Source organism: Tyto alba, unplaced genomic scaffold (genome assembly GCF_018691265.1).
Source record: "Tyto alba isolate M040663 unplaced genomic scaffold, T.alba_DEE_v4.0 Super-Scaffold_5, whole genome shotgun sequence".
Lineage (NCBI taxonomy): Eukaryota > Metazoa > Chordata > Aves > Strigiformes > Tytonidae > Tyto > Tyto alba.
In genome coordinates, this window is record NW_024881326.1 from 24,458,524 (window position 1) to 24,479,939 (window position 21,416).

The 21,416-nt window shown below is 43.5% G+C and overlaps 1 protein-coding gene across 2 annotated transcripts; it reads left to right on the plus strand.

The window, feature by feature from the left end:
* The first annotated feature begins 55 nt into the window (after positions 1-55).
* Positions 56-21,149, plus strand: GCNA (germ cell nuclear acidic peptidase). 2 transcript variants are annotated; one of them, XM_032991873.2, is made up of 11 exons: positions 56-972; positions 1,805-1,851; positions 5,411-5,462; positions 5,831-5,904; positions 7,394-7,825; positions 9,147-9,318; positions 10,995-11,139; positions 12,503-12,641; positions 16,781-16,879; positions 17,878-18,082; positions 20,225-21,149. In XM_032991873.2, the coding sequence occupies exons 1-11, from the start codon at positions 755-757 to the stop codon at positions 20,475-20,477; spliced, it is 1,836 nt and encodes a 611-aa protein (XP_032847764.2). In that variant the 5' UTR covers positions 56-754; the 3' UTR covers positions 20,478-21,149. The 2 variants fall into 2 exon arrangements, with proteins under 2 accessions (XP_032847764.2, XP_042663343.1); XM_042807409.1 differs by lacking the exon at positions 16,781-16,879.
* Positions 21,150-21,416: the final 267 nt, after the last annotated feature.

A 21,416-nucleotide genomic window follows, 5' to 3' on the forward strand; every position in this document is an offset into this window, starting at 1 on the left:
TCATGTTTTCTGCTGCCCTTGTGCTGCTGTCAGAAAAGTGTTCTGAACTGCTGGCCTTTTGTCCTCCTTCCTGTAATTTTTGTTTAAATAATGCCGTTTATTTCAGCAGAAATAATCCCAGGTAAGTGTGGATGTGGTACATAGAGGTTTCAGTTTCCACTAGGTTAGAGTAAACCCACACAAATGTGAAAGCTTTGGTGTGTGTGCATGCTTAATTTGGAAGCGTTCTGGGGCCTCACGGCAGCTTACTACTAGTGGCCTTCACAGTGCTGTCATCTTGGGTCCCACTCTGTAGTACCTTGGAAGTCACGGCCTAAGGTCTAAATCAGTATTTTTGTTTTAACGAAGCAACGCGAGCGTTCCCCAACTCCTAAATCGTGGGTTAAGGACTGCACTTTGAATCGCGTACCGGCCTTGCTCATGCTCCTGGCGATGCTGCTGGTGTGTGAGGGCTGAGATCGTCTCCCAGTTGTGCTCAGCGTGAGGCGCTGCTGCTGGTGCTGGGTGACCCTGCCTGGGGAGCGTCCCCTGTCCCGGCGGGTGCCCCGCTGGCAGCGCACCCCGGGAGGGAACCCCGCCTCTAGTCCCTCTCGCCGGTGTCCGGGGGAGGCGGGGTGGGGGGCGTCCGCAACCCTTTCGCCGTGGCCGCGCCGCCCACAGCCGCGGCCGGTCGCCGCCCTGAGCCGTGTGCGCAGGCGCGGGCCGGCGCGCATGCGCCCGCGCCCCGGAGGCGGCGCGGGCTGTTCGAAGCGGGATGGCGGAGGCCGCGGTGCGTGGTGGCCACCGGCCCTTCCCCCGGGCCCGGCCGCTCTCGCCTCTCTCCCGTTTGCAGCTCGAGGAGGCACGGGGCACGGTCCCCCGGGGCGGTGAGGGCCGGCGGCGGGCGGGCGGCGGGACCGGCGGCTCTTCCTGCCGCCCGGCGACGGGCGGCGGCAGCATAGCCGTGGGCAGCCCGGGCCCGCGGCGTGGCAGGTGAGGCGGCAGCCCCGTCCCACGCGGCCTCGTGTCCTTAACTGTGTTTATTGGTTGTACCTAAATGTAATTTTAGATTACGTCCTCGGTTGTTTTATGGTAATTGATAGGTATTGGCGTGTTTCAGAGTTACAGTCTTTAAGGTCCGAGTAACTTTAATATAATTAAAGGTATCTGCCTTCATATTTTTAAGCAATTGCATGGTGCATTTTTCAAGTTAACTTTTGGGTTTTGTCAGAAAATGAAATAAATAACTTGTTAAGAATATTATGGCCTGCCTCTACATTTACATGAGAATTTCAGGCCGATGGTAATGCATCCATGCTGTGTCTTAAAATAGCTTTATGAGAGCTACTGCAGTTTGCTAAACATTTATGGCAACCCTGTTAAAATGCACTTTATACAAAAGTAGCTTGCTTCTCATTGCTGCGTACTTTGAGGTTTCGGACTTAATACAACAGTGTTCTCTACCTGATCATATACCATGTGTAAGATGAGAAACAAGCTTTCTATCCCTGTTGACTTCTGATACTCAATTTGAACTTAAACCAGTGTAATGTCCTAAGCCTGTGTCTCTAAACGGTTCAATCTTTCAGATTTTGACAGCAATTGATTATTATTTGAATATTGAACATAATATGGGTGTTATAAATTTTAACATGCAAATTATATTTATATTTTAAATAAATTACAACAGTTCAGCCTATTTGAGATTTTCAGTGTTTTTTCAGTATATATTTGGTTCTCAGTGTTCACAGGTGTTTTGGACCAGTGGAGATGCTTGCTGTTGACCTAATGTTCTTGATACTGTTCTGCATTTCATTTTTTGCAGCCATGCCCTGTATTTCTCTTCCAGCAGCGATGATGAATTCGAAATGTGTAAGTAATAACACAGGTTAGTTTGTTTCTGAAAAGGACACATTTCTGTGTAGTTATAGAGAAGTAGTTTTTAAGCGTGATTTTTCTTTTATGGCTGCTGCTGCAAAGTACATTTTGTCTTTGCTGTGCAGTGTTGGTAGCTATATGCTACAGTGAGTGTTCTTGAATCTTGCTCGTGTCTCAATCTTAGATGCTTTGCAATTATTTGTTCTTTTTGCCTCATTTTTCTCTGTTCCCTGTCACTCACTTCCTTCTTACTCTATGGGGCATCTTTGCATTAACATTTTCTCTAAGCAGTTACAAACACATGTCTAAACTACTCAGAATTTCCTCTTGTGTCATGGCTTTTGCTGCATGAGCTAACCAGTCGGAGGCGTGGGGTTTGGCTTCTGCTGTCTCAAGGTTTTAGTAAGATGGAATTGAATAGTAAATTTTACATGGTGGCTTCTGCTGTGCATAACTTTCCTATCTTTATGTTTAGCCTGTACATACAAAACCTGTTATTCATGTTGTGCTAGGGTAGTTGAGTATACGCTGTTTTTTTTCTTGTTGCAAGAGTTCTGTTTAGCTCATTTCTTAGATGGACTAATCATGACTCTACCACATCCCAAGTGGGTTTCAGATGCTAAGTAATCTAAAGGTTTGTAAATATGTTCCTCATTACATATTCAACATTTGAACAGAGATGGTAGAAACTGTAAGGCAACAAGCTGTATTTGTTTATTTTGCATTTTCCTTATCACCCTTATGTTAGTCCAACAGCTTTTAAAGCAGATTTCCCATTACTTTAGAGTTCATGCTGTGATCCATCTCAGTGGCCCGTGAATGACCTTAAGTTTCATCAAGCCTTACTACTTGCGTCTAATTGAATTAAAATGTGCTGTTTGTAGTTCCTGCCTTACCCATGGGCTTTTAAACCTGATAAATATTTCAGTACTGTCCATTCATTATGTCATTGTTCACTTTATTGTAATTTTAAAAAATTTCAATATTTGACAGTCTGCTCTTTTTTCCTACTCTTTTTTTTGCCTCCATCCAGGAGGCTGTTGAGGCCAAAGTCATAGGTCAATTCTGGCATGGAAGATAGCTGGGGGTAACTAGTTAGGGCTTAGAGCAGAATATTTGCAAAGCTATTCTATTGCTATGCTATCACTATAGTGACAGTTGTAGGAAACAGTGAAATGAAATTATGTGCTAAGAGACAAGAAACTAAAGGGAATCGATTTATTAAGTATCAAGTCACATTTTTATGTAAGCTTTTGGTTTCCTGTGACCAGCTGTCAGCCTTATTTGGTACTGCTTTGCAGTCTAGGAACACTGTTGTTGTGGTTTGGGCCTGGTCGGAAGCCAACCACCACGCAGCCACTCTCTCTCTTCTCTTCTTTTCCGGCAATAAGAAGGGACAGAGAGCCAGGCTTGGGGTTCGAGATAGGACTGGGATAGGGAAAAATCCCCCTTTATGGGCACGAGCAAATGGCAGACTCGTTAGGGGAAGAAAAAAAGAACATACATTTATTACAGACACTAACAACACTTAACAGAGTAGGACAGTGAGAAGCATTGCCACATCTTGAGAACACCTTCCCCCCACCCCTCCCTTCTTCCCGGGCTCAGTTCTGTTCCCGGTATCTCTACCTCCTCCCCCAGGGGCACAGGGGCAGGGAATGGGGGGTGCAGTCAGTGCTGCCACTTCCTTTATCTTTGGTGGGGGGAGCTTCTGGAACTTCTTCCCACTGCTCCATCGTGGTCCCCCTCTCACAGGAGACAGTCCTCCACAAACTTTCTCCAACGTGAGTCCCTCCCATGGGCCGCAGCGTTCCCCACACTGCTCCGTCATGGGTCACTAACTTCCTCCGACTGGATTCCCTCCCACGGCTGCAGCCCTTCCCGAGCTGCTCCGGCGTGGGACTCCCCCACATGCTGCAATCCTCCCAGCACTGAATTACAGCAGCGGGGCTGCCTTTTCCCACAAGACCCTGGCCTTCTTCAGGCACATCACCTTGATCAATAAGGCAGAAGCCACAGGCCATAAATCAATGTCTGCTCCACCGTAGATCTTCATGGGTGGCAGGGGGGGCCGCCCTGCCGTCTCCCCACAGGATACAGGGGGGTCTCTGCTCCGGCACACCTCCCCCCTCCTTTGTTCCTCCGTTCCTCCACTGACCTTGGTGTTCACGCAGCTGCCACAACTTCTCACAAGTCTGCTTGTCACCACGTCCCTTCTTAAGTACGTTATCGCAGAGGTGCAGCTGATTGGCTCAGTTTTGGTGCAGAGGTAGAGCTGACTTGGAGCTGGAGGAGCTTCAAGAAGCTTCTCACAGGGGGGGTGCTCCTGTAGCCCCCTCCCCTGCTACCAAAAAACCCCACCTCTCACTCAAACCCAGGACAACTGTGGTTCTGATCATCTAGGAAATCTGGCTGCTGGCCATTCAGCATGCCACCTTGCTGTGGTGGCTTGGAAAGGTAGCAGATGCTCTGTTTACTTCTTTTGTAATGAGGGTAGAGGTGATGATTATTGGGTGCTAAAACTGAAAGTAATTTATTGCTCCAAATACTTTTTGAGTTTCAAGGTCTTGAATTCTTTTCCCCCACCTTTGTGCTTTTCTTCAAAGAGGACAATGCTCAATCCCATCCTATGCTGTTTTTAATTTATGGTTTGCATTTGGGTGTAGCTCAGCTGCTCTTCCTGGTACCAGAATCTACTGATCTGCCATAAAAGCTTTATCAAGAAAACCTGTCTTCTAGGTTTGGGTTTATGGCATAGTGCAGAAGTTTGTAATCCCATTGAAGTCATTCATTCATCTTCAGACTGTGAGAACAAACTTTCCTTAACTGCTATTTTGGCCTGTTATGTTCTGAAGAAGGGGCAGTCGTTTCTCTTCTCCGCAGCCTGATTTGTGCTTTAATGAAATTTGCTCCCCTTCAACTTTCCTGAATCTCTTGTAATGATGGTGTGTGAAATTTTAATGGCATATCTGATAATCTCTCAAAAGTCACTACTTCAAGCTTGTGCAGTATAGATCGCTGAACTGTGTTTTCACATTTAGCAATCACCACAGTATTGCTGGAGACATTACAATCCATTTATTTATAAGAAGTAGTGTTGAATTGCTGCTCTGCAATTGGGTATTGTTGTTACTGTTTTGTTCAAACATTTTTTTGGAGTTGTTTTCTGCAGTAAGCGCATGGACACCTCTTTGCAGCAGGAAAACTACCACCTGCAGTCATTTAAATGCTCGGAGAAAATGTTTATAAACCCATTCAATTCCACTCTCGATGATCCACGTGTACAAAGAGGCTGTACTGGATACTGCAAGACACGTAACGGCACTTCTTGCCTGACTTTGTGCTGGGCAAGGATTGAATAATGAAGGAAATGCTAGAAAGCTGCTGTCAGCTTTGAGGAATTGATAGTTGGAGTTATATGTAAAGAATTCTTACGTATGTTTTTCTGTAAAGACTTTAAACTGAATTTTTACTAGTTGCAAACTTTTCTCTTAAAAAAATGAATAACAAAAGAAATAGAACCTTGTTCTTAGTTAATCTTTTATTGTTTCAGTTTCAGCTAGAATGAAAACTCCCAAATCTGTTTCTAAAAAGGCAGATGCAAGGTGGGTGCTGCAATTAGTGACTTTTCAGTGTTTATACATTAGACTTCTGTATCACATCTACTATTCAGAAGACAGAAAAATGATCAAAGTTTTAGTGATTGATAGGCAGATACGTCCATAGAAGTGAGTGCAGACAGAAGAGCTGTTATGTGTTCAATCTGTATGTTCAGGTAAAATGGGGTGCTTGGAGGTGTACATGCTCTGTTGCCATTCCTATTAATGGACGTAGTTGGTAACATTTGCTGTGAACAACTGATGATGTTATACTGTGTGGATTTTTTTTGGTTCACTTTTTTAGTAAGGCAAATTTACTCTTCTGTTTTCCTGCTAGTGCCTACCTTTTTTCACATTATTTGCTTATTTTACAGTTTGAAGGACTTAACTGATGACTCGGGTGATTTCTTCTTGGACTTTAAAGTGAGAGAGAGCACAACAAAGAATGGCAAGTAATTGTCCAACAGCAAATATGAAGCAGGCATTTTAATGGGTGGAAAGATAGCATTCATTGCTGAACTCATAAATTTCTGAGAGCTCATTAAACATAAAATCACTTTGTCTCTTCCTTGAGGGTAATAGATGAGAGGCTTTTCTGTTTCCCGTGGGGGTAACAGGAAAGCATGGTCATATGTGTTCGGACAAGAGTACATTTTGAAGCATTGTTGTAGGTCTGCAGATACTGTGGACTGTCTGCTAATATTTGGGTCTGTGAAAAGAGTAGCAATTCATGGTTGATTAGACTGAGCTGCAAATATGGGATGATCACTGTGGAGAGATGACTGAGGATATGCAAAACAGTGTTCCTATGGCTGTACCAGCTCATTTTGTGGCCAGAAAATGTGAGTAGAGAAAGGAGACTGTTAAGCTAGATGCCTTTAATTTGATGATGATGTGTTGGCAGTCAGGCCAGTCTTGCCTATGGGTGTTGCAGAGCCACAGATAGAGTCCTTTAATTCGGAGCATCTTTAGCCAAGGTCCTGTGTGTAATCCTGTTAACACTGGCTACAAGATGTTCTGGTAAACCATGACTTGAGGGGTTTCAGTGCTTGTCTGTGCAGAGGGATCCCTGTTTTCCCCCAAGGGTTGGAAAGTGCCTTGGTTTACTAACATTCGCAGCCTGACTGCAGCTGTCCAGTGTACTTACTGATACAAGCAAATTGGACTTCCCTAGGAGTGAACAAGGCTCTGGAATTCTTTACGAAGCCAGTAGGGGCCAGCAATCATGTGATAGGATTCTAGTTAGATGAGGTATGATAACAGTGGTCTCATGTGAACCTGGAGCAGCTCTGACCTCTGATCAAGAGGGGTGGGATCTCTTGCAGCTGGTGTGGATGTCAACCCTGAGACGTGTGCCAGCTGCAGACTGTAAAAAAACTAATGGAATGGTTTCTGGAGGGGAAGTGGGGGAAGCAAAATGGATCAGAAGTGTCATTTAAAAAAAACCTGACCAATAGATCTGACATGATCCCTTGATCTTGAGATATCAAATCTGAGATGTCAGAAGCCTTGTTTGTTGGCAAGTATGTGCTTTGCTGTAGGCTGTGGTCCAGTCAGCTAAGGCTAAGCATTTTTTAAGTCATCCTTCACTTGGTGGTTTATAAAACTGTAATATGAAATGTTCAGCTTTACTCTTACATGTACATAGCTTTTCTTACTAGGAATGATGATTATGCCAGCACTAGCTGCTTATTCAGGATTGTTAGGCCTGATGGCTGATGTATACATACATATGGGGTTTAAACTACCTTTTTAATACATCTTTCAGTGACTTTCCATTTAGTATGATGGTAAATAAGAAGGGTGTAATAAAGAAAATGTGAAGATATATTTCTATTCTTTGTGTTTTCTTGTCTTTCAAGGAATTTGTGTCAAGAGAAAGGCAGGTCTCCTAAATGAAATTACCAGAACTTTAAGCTGTTTCTTTTGAATTGCAGGACAAAAGGATCTTCACACCCCAAAGAAGCTGATGACTTCTGGAAAGAAAAACACTTGCTGCCAAGAATTGCAGTATCCAGAGGCTTCAAGTGATGCTGAAGATTCTGTCTTTGTAGAAAGTCCATGGCATGACTACCAAAAAGGGGAAGTGAAAGACTTGAAAGAGAGCTGGATGTGCATACTTCCACAAAATCTGAAAGAGTCAATTTCCAGAGGCAGTCCAGACTTGCTTGTTAGAAGGAAAGAAGGAAGCTGTGAAAAGAGTACAGAAAATAAAGTGCCAACTGAGGCACTACGACAAAGTACAGAGGTAGAATCGGATAGCTCAGATGACGAATTTGAATCGTTAATAGAACGGATAAGGAAACAAAGTATACGCCGAAAACCAGTCTTAAGCACCAGTAAAACTGTCTACCAGACAAGCATGACAGGTAAGCAGTTGTTCTTAGCTAAGGTGCAAGCTACTTATTGGCAGCAATGATAGTGCTAATTGCCTTTCTTTTCACTTGTGTGGCATATGCTTTAGAAGTGCAACCCAGCATTTTGCAGTTGAATTTTATGCACTCAGAAATTATTCCCTTGAGCTTTCTGGAAAGTGATTCTACTAGTCTTGTATCAAGATTTAAGTTTTTCACTGTTGCATGTTTTTATAATTCCTAGGCATTTTTAGTTTTAAAAATTGTTCTGAAAACAAATCTAACTGGTGGTTTTGACTGATGTAAACTTAATTTTTTTTAATGTATGATCGCAGTTAATGTGAAGCTGTCATTTTAGTAGGACTCACAGAAATTTTGAGCAGTTTAGATGCTGTTAATTTAGTATTTGGATTTATACTTGACTTTATTAAAATACAGTTTATAATGAGAATTTCCTAAATCAGTAGCTGCTCCTCTCCTTTAACTGCAGTAGTCTCCAACTGAAAAATTGCAAAGGGGGAAAAGGGCAATTGCTGAGTAAGAGCAGGTGAAAACAAATCTCTTTTCTAGAAAAGTAAACACAAGGTGCTTTCCTCACTAACAAGGGCTAGTTCAGGGTAAGGAGACCTATGGAAGAAGATGGTTGACAGCATAGAAATATGCCCTGGGAAAGAGCAGGGTTTTTTTTTTTTAATTGGAATTAGGTCAATGTGGTCTATGAAACATATTCTAGAAGTGAGCTGGCAGCTGCATTGACTTCTCTGTATAAGGTTCAACAGTGAAAGGAGATAAGTGGCCCAAGTAGGTGAACAAATATAGAAGAGCCAGCAGAGAGAATGTCTACTGAAACTGCAAACCTTGGAGCAGTCCTTGATTGCTGGTGTGAGGATTGGTCATTTTAGCAATCTGTCCAGATGTGGACTGCGGAAATAGGCAGCTATCTGATCAGGACTTGCCTGTGAAACAAAATATGTGACTTATGGTACATGACAGAAGGTTAGAACAATTTTTTGGTTCAAATGGTGTCTCTGCATTATTGTTTCTAATGTGCTGGTGATACATTTTGAGTTGGTGAAATGTCTAAGAAGTGCCTGAGTGAGGTCACAAATGCTTTTTCCCTCCACTTCCTCCTAGCTGAATGTTTGAAAGTTTGGAATCTGCTGAGCCTTCACTGAATAGTAATTTTTGTAGTATATAATGGCAAATTACCTTTCCATCAGTTTTAAAAGCCTTTGCATTCAAGTATGCACAGTAGGAGTTGTCTGTTACCTGGTTGCTGACATCTCTGCTCCCAATTCTTTGACATTGTGTAATCGTGTGACTCCTGTTGAACTAGAAAACATCAAGCCACCCTGTGAGGATGCGAAGCCCTTGAAAGGGGAGGGAGTCAAGACACCAAGGCCAAACTCCACTTCACTTCAGGAAACACCTTCCAGGATAATGACTTCTATAAGAATTCCTAGGGATGAGTTGGTCAGTTGCTCACAGTCATCAAAGACAGAGAAAAAGTAAGTGTTTCTCCATTCTTGCTATGTTCTAGGACCATTGTAGATGGATGAAGAGATGCTGAGCATTTTGTCTACGATGGCGTTCTGATTTTTCTGGTACCTAGAAACTCATGCTACCAATTCAGCAGCTGTTAAGGGTTAGCTGGAAATCAAAGTTTTCAGTCTCAAGTATGAGAGGGAGAACATAAGCTAATCTCCATTTAGAGGAATTTATGGTAAATCAATCTGACAAATGTCACCTCTTCTTTGTAAATGTTATCTGTCTTGGTACTGCATACTTGTAATGTGTGCTAGCCTTACAGATTCTGTCTGTCCAGCTGTCTGCCTCTGAAAATATATCAGAATTGATTCTATTAATAATTCATGCCTTTTAACAGGCTTGTCTTGATATTTTTGACCAGTATCCTTCTAACTTGCAGAATTCATGTTTCTTTTTCTATATGTGAATGCAGCATAAACTTTTCAGAAGAAATTTTTTTTTTTTTTTTCATTTCTAATAGCTGCCTTTATTCTGCCTTTTAACCATGTGATGTTTTCTTTGGTCATTGTATAATTGTGTATACCAATACAAAATCTTTAGAGGAAGACTTCAAAGCTGATGCTTTGTCAGAATGCTGCAGTACTGTAGTAATCCTGGTGGAATATCTACTTCCCCTGAATGAATTCCTGAGGATTCTCAGAACATCTTTGTCTATGCTTCCAAAAATAATCCTTTATTGTGGGTGATCATGTTAGAGCTGTTCATATATTGATCAAGTTTTGATATAATTGTGGTGCGGTGTGTCACAAAGATCTGAGCCACCCTCTTCTCCTATTTTGGAGTCCTCATAATCTGGTTTTGTGAATTATTGAAATAACTGCAGAAATGTTGCAACAGCTCTGCCCCTTCATGCCCCTGAGGGGGGAAGAAGACAGTATAAGCATGTGCACCTCACTGGACTTGTGAGGGCAAGTTAGTGAAAAGAGTCAGGAGAGGTTTATGACAGTGGAAGCATGCTAGAGATCTTTATTGTCTATAAAGTGGCCATTATTTTTCAATGTGATATCTGTACTTCAGTAAACTGCTGTCCTGGTTTGTGCTGGAATAGAGTTAATGTTTCTTTTTGGTAACTAGAACAGTGCTGTGTTTTAGATTCAGCATTGGGTTTGGTATAAGAAGAATGCTGAGAGCACACTGATGTTTTCAGCTGCTGCTGAGATTTCAAGGGCTCTTCAACTTCCCATGTCCTGCCCCTGTGCACAGGGAGCAGGGAGGGAGCACAACCAGAGCACCAGACCCAAACTGGCCAAGGGAATATTCCATATCATGGAACGTCATGCTCACTGTGTAGAGGAGGGGCGGTCGGGAAGGGGGGCTCTCTCTCTGTCTCGCTCTGGGATTGCGATTGCAGGATCTTGGTATTTCGGGATCACTGGCTGGGAACGGGCTGGGTGTTGGTCAGCAGGTGGTGAGCAATTGCACTGTGCATTGCCCATTTATATTTTCTATTGCTGTCATTGTTTTCATTTTATTACCATTGTGAAACTGTTTCTATCTCAACCTGTGAGTCTCCCTTTACCCCTCCAATTCCCTCCCCCATTCCCAGGTAGCGGGGGAGGGTGGGTGAGCGGCTGCGGGGTGGTTGGCTGCTGACCAGGCTCAAACCATGACAACTACGTTATGGCTTTTCTTGTAGGCTCAGAGTGTGCTCAGTGCCTGGCTGTTTCTTGCAAGATCTCTCAAATCCGGCTTCCCACTATGTGAAATATTTCAAGAAAAATAAAGAGGAGCTGGCACAGAAGCTCTATTGTCTGTATAATAGTACCATCTTTGAGCACAAGGTTGGTTTCAAAACAAAAACTACCATTCTGAAATGCTGGTTAGTATGTTGCTCCTCACTTTTTGATGTGATTTCTCTTTATCATCTTCAGTTAGTATAAGTTAAGCTTTACAGCAATGGCTTATATTTGAATTAGTTCAATAAACTTATTTGAAAGAGATTTATCAGCACTGTGATGCAGCAGTTTTCAGCTTGGCTTGCTTTCCTAGCTGTGATGGTGCACCATCCTTAAGTAAACAGTCTGGATGGTGTCCAAGAGTCTTTAATGAGAGAAACTGCTACATGAGGGGCCTTGGATCAGTTGCATATTTGCAGAGGTGACTGATCTTTATGTATTTTCTAGCACCTGCGTGGTCATCAACTCAGCAGCTTGGTAATGTTTCTGTTGCTGCCTCCGTGGCAGTAGACCCCAGCAAAGCAGCTATGGCTCTCTGCTGCTGAAAGAAGCTCAAGGTTGCCTACCACCATTGCTCATTCAGCTTTTACTGAAGTAGCATGTTCTAATCAACTCTGCAACATTACCGCAGCCTACTAGCTAGTTCTATCACAACTTTCTTGCCTGCAGTTGACAAAAGGCAAGTGGCGGGAGCATATGTTGGGGAGCAGGTTGCTGATGGATAAAAGCACTTCCCTTTGTTATTAAGGCCTGTTGCCTCATACTTAGTCATGCTACATGCAGTCTTCATTCATTCCTATTGCATGTTCATGTCTGCCGTAATGGAACAAATTAAAAAGCTGCTTATCCTTTGAATAACAGTTTTAGGTGAACCTAAAGCTATAAATTGTGTTTCAAATGGAAGGTTTAATTTCGGAGAACTGCTGTCTTGACCTTTACATCTTCTCTGTGATACTAGAGACCCTCCTCTTGTGAGAAATCCTTGAAAGGAAGAATACTACCCTCAGAAATTCCAATAGAATTTGCTTCAGGAATGAAAATGTTTCTGTTCAGCTGAGAAAATATTGTTGAGCTGACCAAGGATAGCCTGAGATCACTGTTTCACACAAAGCTGAGCTGCACAGGCTCACTATTGCTAAAAGCAAAATATCTTGGAAATTCTGTTTTATGCCTGAGCTGTCCTTGTCTTTCCTCTTGGCGTGTATTAGCCACTGTTGGAGACAGAATAGAGGAACTAAGGGACTTTTTGTCTCCTGCATTGTGAAACTCCCAGTGTTGGTTACAGAAAAACTGGTGATGGTAATACAAACCTACTCTCTATGGTTTCTTATCTTAAGTGACGACAGTGTTAAGGGCACTAACAGAGACACCCTATACTGGCTTTGCAGTAAATATAAGGGGAAGCCACAGGGCCAGAAGAAAAGAAAGGTAGCGGAGGGCAGATTACATGTACTGTGTTGTTTTTCAGCTACCAGAAAAAATGGTAATAATCTGGAATAAGAAAATGAGAAAAACAGCAGGATATTGTGTAACTGGGCAGACAGACGGTCCTGACGCAAAGCGTTATGCTCGCATAGAGCTTTCTGAGAAAGTCTGTGACTCTGCAGGTAGGTAAGAGAAAAGGCATGTTGATTCTTTGAGAAAGCGAGTTCTAGAGGTGTAAACATATGAATCTGAGGCCTAAGAGATCTGGAACTGGACCCTGCTTTGAAATTTCATGTTACATTGAATAGCTAAATGAATTAATGGTAGAAGAGGGTGGGCAAATTTACAAAATGTGAGAATGGGGATGTATTCATGCTAACTGCAGTATTTTGTTTATATTTTTTGATTTGAAGACCTATAAATTACTCTATATGTACTGTAGTGGTGATCCAAAATCTGACTTCTTCCATCATAGCTAGCAACCTTGTTGGTAATATTTAAAGCTGGAATAAAGACAGGTCAGTGCCAAATTAAGTTCTATTATGTGGTGGGTACTCTAACTTATTTCTCCCTCCCAATTTGAGGAAATAAATGTTGCAGTTACTGTAGGAGAACCAGTTCTGTAGTTAATAGAATATTCTGAAATAAGCTTAATAAATTAGATTTGAGATAGAAGAGAGTATCCTGGGAATCTGCTTTTGAGGACCTAAGAGTCCATTAGTGCTGATCAGTTTTTTAGAAGCGTAGGACCAGGCAATCCCATTGTGTTGTAAGTCAAGAAAGTGGGGCAAACCACCAGCTTGGCTGAATGGGGAACTCCTTATGGAGTTCAAGAGGAAAAAGAAATTTTATGATCTCTGGAAGCAAGGTCAGGCTTCACAGGAAGATTACAGCACTGTCATTCATATGTGCAGGGAGAAGACATGAAAAGCCAAAGCTGAATTAGAATTGAAACTGACCAGTGTTGTGTCAGATAACAAGGGCTTTTTAAATTACATTAATAGCAAGAAGAGGTCTAAAGTAAACATTGGACTGATGCTTGTTAACAATAGTGATCTGACTAATAGGGATGAAGAAAAAGCAGAGGCATTCAGTGCTCTTTTTTTTTTGCCTCAGTCTTTAATAAAACTGACAGACCTTGGGCTTCCCAGTTCCCAGAGTCAGAAGACCATGGGTGTGGGAACAGTGACTTTCAATTTGTGGACACTGAAATTGTCAGGGACCACAGGTATCAACTGAATGTTCACAAGTCCATGGGGCCTGACGGGATTCACCCCAGTGTACTGAAGGAGCTAATGGATGTTATGGCAGAACCTCTCTCAATCATCTACCAGAGGTTTTGGGAGTCTGGGGAGGTCCCTGCTGACTGGAAGCTAGCTAATGTTATTCCAATTTACAAGAAAAGCACAAGGGAAGACCCACTGAAACTAAAGATCTGTTAGTCTAACATCAGTTCCTGGAAAAAATACAGAGATCATACTGGGTAGTATTGAAAGGCATTTAAAGAACCATGCAACCATCAGGCACAGTCAACATGGGTTCACAAAAGGAAAGTCCTGTTTAACTAATTTGGTATCTTTCTGTGATAGGGTTACCTGCCTGGTGGATGAAGGGAAGCCTGTGGATGTAGTTTTTCTGGATTTTAGTAAGGCTTTTGATACTGTCCATCACAGCATCCTTCTGGAGAAGTTGTCCAACTGTGGGACGAGCAAGTTCAGGGGATGCTGGGTGAAGAACTGGCTGGATGGCAGGACTCAAAGGGTTGTGGTGAATGGGGTACATCTGGCTGGTGACTGGTCACCAATGGTGTTCCTCAAGGTTCAATTCTAGGGCCAGTCCGGCTCAATATATTTATCAACAATTTGGATGTAGGAGTCAAATGCACCGTTTGCAAGTTTGCTGATGATACGAAACTGGGAGGTGCTGTTGACTCTTGAGGGACGAGATGTCTCGCAGAGGGATCTAGATAGATTGGAGTACTGGGAAATGATTAATGGTATGAAATTTAACAAGTCCTAATGCCTAATTCTGCACCTGGGAGGAGTGGCACTGTGCACAAATATAAATTGAGAGTGGCTGAAAAGCAGCCCTGCAGAAAGGGGTCTGGGGGTGCTGGTGAGCAGCAGCTCAACAGGAGTCAGCAGCATGTCCTGGCACCAAGAGGGCAAACCGCACCCTGAGGTGCATCCAACACAGCATAACCAGCCAGCCAAGAGGGGGGATTATCCCACTGTATTCAGCACTGGTGCAGCCTCACCTTGAGTATTGTGTGTAGTTCTGGGCCCCACCATTTAAGAAGGATGTAAAGGTCCTCAAATGTGTCCAGAGGAGGGCAACCAAGCTGGTGGCAGGGCTGGAAGGAGTATACTGTGAGGGGTGTCTGAGGACTTTGGACTTGTCTAGTTTGGAGAAAAGGAGACTGAGAGGCGACCTTATTGCTCTCTGCAGCTCCCTGGGGAGGGGACGTGAAGAGGGAGGTGCTGAGCTCTCCTCCCTGGGACCCACTGATAGGACATGTGGGAATGGTTCAGAGCTGTGCCAGGGGAGGTTTAGACTGGGTACTAGGAAACATTTCTTTACCGAGAGAGTGGTCAAACACTGGAACAGACTTCCTGGAGAGGTGGTTAATGCCCCAAGCCTGTCAGTGTTTAAGGGGTTTTTGGACAATGCCCTTACTAACATACTTTAACTTTTGGTCAGGCAGTTGGACTATGTGATTGTTATAGGTCCCTTCCAGATGAAATATTCTGTTCTTATTGTGGAGAAAATTCAGTGCTCCCCTCTAGTTGTTTCTGGATGAAAAATTTCAATGTTACAAAAGCAATCAATGAATCTTGGTCTATATAAAGGTGTTTCATGTCTCATAAAAAAACCCTAGCGAAACAAACAACAGCAAACAAACAAACAAACAAAAATACCAAACAGATTAGGTGTGCAGGGAAGTAATTAGGATGCAGAATTAGAGCTAATCACAAAACTTGGAAATGCAGAGTAAAACCTTGTTTTGAGGCATTTGGGGGATGCTCCTACAACCTCAGGACTGATACATTCAGACAAAGAGGAAGTCAGTTAAGAATGCCAAGAGGCTGCATGGGTGAACAAGGAGCTCTTGGACAAGCTCAAACACAAAAAGGGAGCCTACAGAGGGTGGCAGCAAGGACAGGTGGCCTGGGAGGGATATAGAAAAATTGTCCAAGTGACCAGGGATCAGGTTAGGAAGGCCAAAGCCCTGCTAGAATTAAATCTGGCCAGAGACGTCAAGGGAAACAAGAAAAGCTTCTACAAGTACATTGGTGATAAAAGGAAGACTAGGGAAAATGTGGGCCCTCCCCGGAAGGAAATGGAACACCTGGTCACTCAGGATATGGGGAAGGCTGAGGTACTCAGTGACTTTTTTGGCTCAGTCTTTACCAGCAAGTGCTCCAGCCATACCACTCAAGTTGCAGAAGGCAAAGGCGGGGACTGGGGGAATGAAGAACCATCCACTGTAGTGATCAGGTTTGAGACCATCTAAGGAACCTGAAGGTGCACAAGTCCAGGGGATGCGCTGAGGTGCATCCACAGGTCCTGAGGGAACTGGCAGATGAAGTGGCTAAGTCACTATTCACTTGAATAGTTTGAGAAGTTGTGGCAGTCCGGTGCAGTTCCCCCTGACTGGAAAAGGGGAAACAATTCCCCATTTTTAAAAAGGGAAAAAAAGAAGACGTGGGGAACTACAGGCCAGTCAGTCTCACCTCTGTGCCTGGGAAGACCATGTAGTGGATCCTCCTGGAACCTAGACTAGGGCACCTGGAAAACGAGGTGGTTGGTGACAGCCAACTTGGCTTCACTAAGGGCAAATAGTACCTGACAAATTCGGTGGCCACTTATGATGTAGTTACAGCATTGGTGAACAAGGGAGGAGCAACTGGTGTCATCTACCTGGACTTGTACAAAGCTTTTGACACTGTCCCACACAATATCCTTGACCTGTTGCAGTCAACAGCTTGATGTCCAAGAGGAGAGCAGTGATGAGTGGTGTTCCTCAGGGGTTGGTAGTGGGACCAGTGCTGCTTAACATCTTTGGCGACATGGACAGTGGGATCGATGCACCCTCAGCAAGCTCACCGACGACCCCGAGCTGTGTGGTGCAGTGACACGCTGGAGGGCAGGGATGGCACCCAGAGGGACCTGGGCAGGCTGGAGAGGGGGGCCCGGGAAGAAGGGAGGAGTGGGGGGAAGGTGTTCTCAAGATGTGGCAATGCTTCTCACTGTCCTGCTCTGTTAAGTGTTGTTAGTGTCTTTAATAAATCTGTGTTCTTTTTTTTCTTCCCCTAATGAGTCTGCCTTTTGCCTGTGAACATGAGTGATTTGCCCCTCCCTGTCTTGTCTCGAATCCCAAGCCTGGCTTGTTTTCACCTTCTTACCACTGGGGGGAAAGGTGAGAGTGAGTGGCCGTGTGGTGCTCAGTTGCCCAATGAGCTCAAACCACAACAGTCCTGCAAATGGGTCAAGACAATCCCAAGCACAGTTTGGGTGAGGAGTGCATATGGCAGCCTTGTGGAGAAGTAATACCCCTTGGGGGTATTAGTGAATGGAAAACTAACTGCCTGTGAGCCAGCTCCGTGGGCTCACAGCCCAGAACCCACCCGTGCCCTGGGCTGCAGCCAGAGCAGGGGGGGCAGCAGGGCCAGGGAGGGGATTCTCCCCCTCTGCTCCGCTCTGGGGAGACCCCCCTGCAGTGCTGGGGCCAGCTCGGGGGCCCCCAACAGCAGAAGGACACGGAGCTGCTCGAGCGGGGCCAGAGGAGGCCACGGAGATGCTGGGGGGGCTGGAGCAGCTCCCCTGGGGGGCCGGGCTGAGAGAGTTGGGGGGGTTCAGCCTGGAGAAGAGAAGGCTCCGGGGAGCCCTTCGAGCGGCCTCCCAGGGCTTAAAGGGGGGACAGGAGAGGTGGGGGGGGACTCTGGGTCAGGGGGTGGGGATGGGACGAGGGGTGATGGGTTTAAACTGCCAGAGGGCAGATTTAGATGAGATCTAAGGCAGAAATTGTTCCCTGTGCGGGGGGGAGGCGCTGGCCCAGGGTGCCCAGAGCAGCTGTGGCTGCCCCCTCCCTGGAAGGGTTCAAGGCCAGGTTGGATGGGGCTGGGAGCCCCCTGGGCTGGGGGAAGGGGGCCCTGCCCGGGGCAGGGACTTTGCAACTAGATGTTCTTTAAGGTCCCTTTCAGCCTAAACCATTCTATGATATAATATTCTATGATTTTTATCCTGGATAAATTGATAAATCATATGATTTATCAAAACATTGGTAATTCCAATCTCCAAAATAACTTTTGTATCTTAATAAAGAATGTCAAAGGTCTGAAGCAGTGATCAGGGATGAAAGTCTGTACTTCCCCATACTGGACTGATCTTAATGTCTTTTGTTTGCCTTACCCCAAGATCGTCTTCGGGACACACTGGTTCATGAAGCTTGCCATGCAGCCACATGGCTGATCAATGGTGTTCGTGATGGACATGGACGATTCTGGAGATTCTATGCTAATAAATCAGCTGTGATTCATCCGGAACTGCCAGTAGTAACACGATGCCACAGCTATGAGATTAATTACAAATTCATCTATGAGTGTGTTCTGTGCAATGCTACGTAAGTAACGTTTTGATTTCGCATATGAATATGTATCACCTTTGTGTCTAACTTGGCAGTCTCCTGTGTCTAGAAATCACGGGTCTTTTAAACTGTGAGGTCAGTGGGAATTAATACTGAGTTGTCACTTCACATTTCCTGAGCCCATAGAACCTCACTATGCGATTCCACATGTTTGTTTCCAGGTAGTTTAGAGGTCAGAACAGGCAGAAGTATCTTCTGAGGACCATTGGTGATGATGGAAGGTCTTTGGGAAGTGGTAAGAGATCAGAATACATGCATCAGCTTTGAGGGATAAGGCAGGGAAAGGTCATGCCATGTGGCTGCTCTCACTTTTCAGAAATTGCCTAAATGATGTACATTTGGAATCACCTTCTATTGCAGTTAATACTGAGTGAACTTGTGAAACTTTTTGGCCACTTGTCTCTGATTTCATGGTCAACACTGATTCTATTATAGGCTTTTTGGTAAGGGGATGGTATTTCCAGTCTTAACTAAATACTACATCAGAAGCAATACTTGTGGGCTTACACTGACAGCAGCGACTGGATCTGGCACATTCCTGTAGAATGCATGTGAGCAAAGTACTAGCGTGTGTTGCAGAAACAAGGCATTCCAAGTTCTTTGGAAATCTATCCACATTTTGAATTTTACAAAGTAGTATCTTTGAATGTGCCATGACAACAACTGAGGTTTGATCTAAGGAAAAACATTCCACAAGGAAGTGCTAGACTTGGCTTGGTGGACTGAGTTACTTTTTATATGCTCATCTTCGTCAAGAGACTGAGGACCACCTGATGCTGAAAGAAGTCAGTAGTAACTGGAATTCAAAAGCAGAACAAGTCTCCCTAAAAACTGGGCACAAAATGTGTGACAGTAATTAGGTATTAGAACAAAGTATCAGCAGAAGCTTTTCTGGGTTTTGTATCTTGATGACTTTGAATTAAGACTAAACGTTTTGACTAATCTTGTGTCTTTGTTATGGTAGTGCTAAGTAAAATGTAGAGACCAACAATATAATGCTTTCTACTGGTTTAAAATTCTATAAAAGACAGTTTTCTAGTTGATCTTTTACCTCACCAACTCTTTCAGCTTGTGTATATATTAAAGGAAGAAATGATATCTTGCAGCCACACAGATGTGAGCAGCCCTGTGATATGAAGGATTGAAGCTGGGACACAGCTCTATTGATACATTATTTGTAACATTGCAACAATTGCATAGTGATTGCATAATGATTGCTATATAACATCAATATATTATACAAACATATCGATATCATTATACTATATTGATATATATAGTATATACATTATACTTATATAACTGATATACTTACATACATCAGTATAATAATACCATAAATATGATACAATAATCATTATGCAACATGGCATAATGATTGCAACATTGGTCATCAGACTTAATGTTTTGTGAAATAAGAACTATATATGTATAGTAATTTCACAGGTTTCTTACATTTCATAGGTGTGGATGATGTTGCCTTTTCTGGAAGATCATAGCTGACCACAGGCTTCTGTATGTAACGACCTCAGTCTCAGGGGGAAAACATGAAGTTTTGTGAATTCACTTCTGCATAGCCCAGGAAACAGGCTGACAATTATGTGATTTTTTTTTATTATTATTATTTCCCCCCCAACTTTAGGAGGGGATTTTTTTTCTCAGGATCATTTGTGCTACTTGCAGAAGCATTGGAAGGAGACAGTATTTCACATATGAAAGAATCTTCCTGAAGTGTTTAATGCAATGCATTAGTTGCTTAGATGCAACAGAGCATTGAGAAGATTTGATGGTGATGGCTTTGAGGATAAACTCCAAGGGTTGGTTGATACATGGGTTGTGAAGGTGTTTCGAAATGTTGTAGCACTTCATACTACTGAGCTGAGAATAAAAGAGACAGAAGAAGGAACCAAGCTGAAAAGGCAGTGGAGAAAGTAGTGTAGAGAAATGTGTAATACAGATTTGATTGTTCCGCTGTGTGAAGTATGTAGTCTGTTTCCTGTTCTACAGTGCTAGTTTATAAATCTGACCTAAGTAGCATGGCAAAAGAGAAGGGACCCCTTTCCCACAAGTACTGTCTAACACAGGTGTGAAATCAAAGTACTTATTTTTCCATTTCAGGGTCGGACGTCATTCCAAGTCTCTGGACACAGAGCGCTTCATGTGTGCATTCTGTGGGGGGCAGCTGGTCCTGAGTCAGCCCACTCGGAAGAGTAGCGCTCCTCCTAGGACACACCCAATGCCATCTGCAAAGTATGTGGAAGAAAACTATGGACTTACTAAAAGAGAGCAGCATGGGCTGAGTCATGCCAAAGTCATGCAGAAACTCAGTGCTGATTTTGCTTTAAAAACTAAGCTTCAAGATTCCTTGTAATATCTCAATGCGCTTCCTTTCTTGATGCCACTTAAATTTTGTATGTAGTAGTAAATGAGTCTAACATGAGTCTAAAAATGTGTTTTGGAGGATTCCAGATAATTTTAATATTTTAGAATTAAATATTTCTAATAAAGAAGACCTTAAGGCCTTTTTTAAAATGGGCAAGAGTGAGCAAGAAGTAATGATGACAGACAGTCCATGGTGATGCACAACTCGGGGTATCCTATGAGCCAAACTTCTCTGATTCTGTCCGGATGAATTTCAGGCAGGAGAAGGGGCAGACCTGGGGAAGGTTTCAACATGGGGTCAGGCATTTTCCCACAGAGAGATTCTTGAGTCATCCTTTGCTGTTTCTGTTAAAAGTAAGTGGTAGGTGGATGATGCCTCAAATCTGTTAGAGGAAGCATGAGTTTCTGCAAAGCCCGCTGGTCCTTAGTGAGATCAAAGCTCTTTCTGATTAAATTTTTGTTGCAGTTTTTCCTCTATCACTGAGATTTCATAGAAGCTAAAATAGATGCAAAATGCCAGGTTGGGGAAAGCATATTCAAACACTTTGTACCATAGGATGAGACGGTCTAGTCAGATGATGCAAGTCTTTCATGTACAACATGACTTAATGTCTGTTCTAGTGTTTGTCTGCTGTGAATAAATTGCTCAGGGGATTAGTAATTTTGAATAATCAGTAAATGCCAATTTTATACCAACAGTGACAGTGGGCCTAGTTTTGTTTCAGTTTAACCGTGGCTGTGTAGGTGTAATATGTGAAAGCTTCTGATTTCTCCTAGCTAGTTTTGAGTTTCAGGTACATCAGGTCACTTTGCTTGCTGTTGAGAATACCTCTCCCTGCTCCCCACCTGCTGCTCTGCCTTTATCAATCCCATTACACTCCAACTGAAAAAGAACTATTAGCAGCATATGAAGGAATTTTTGCTGCTT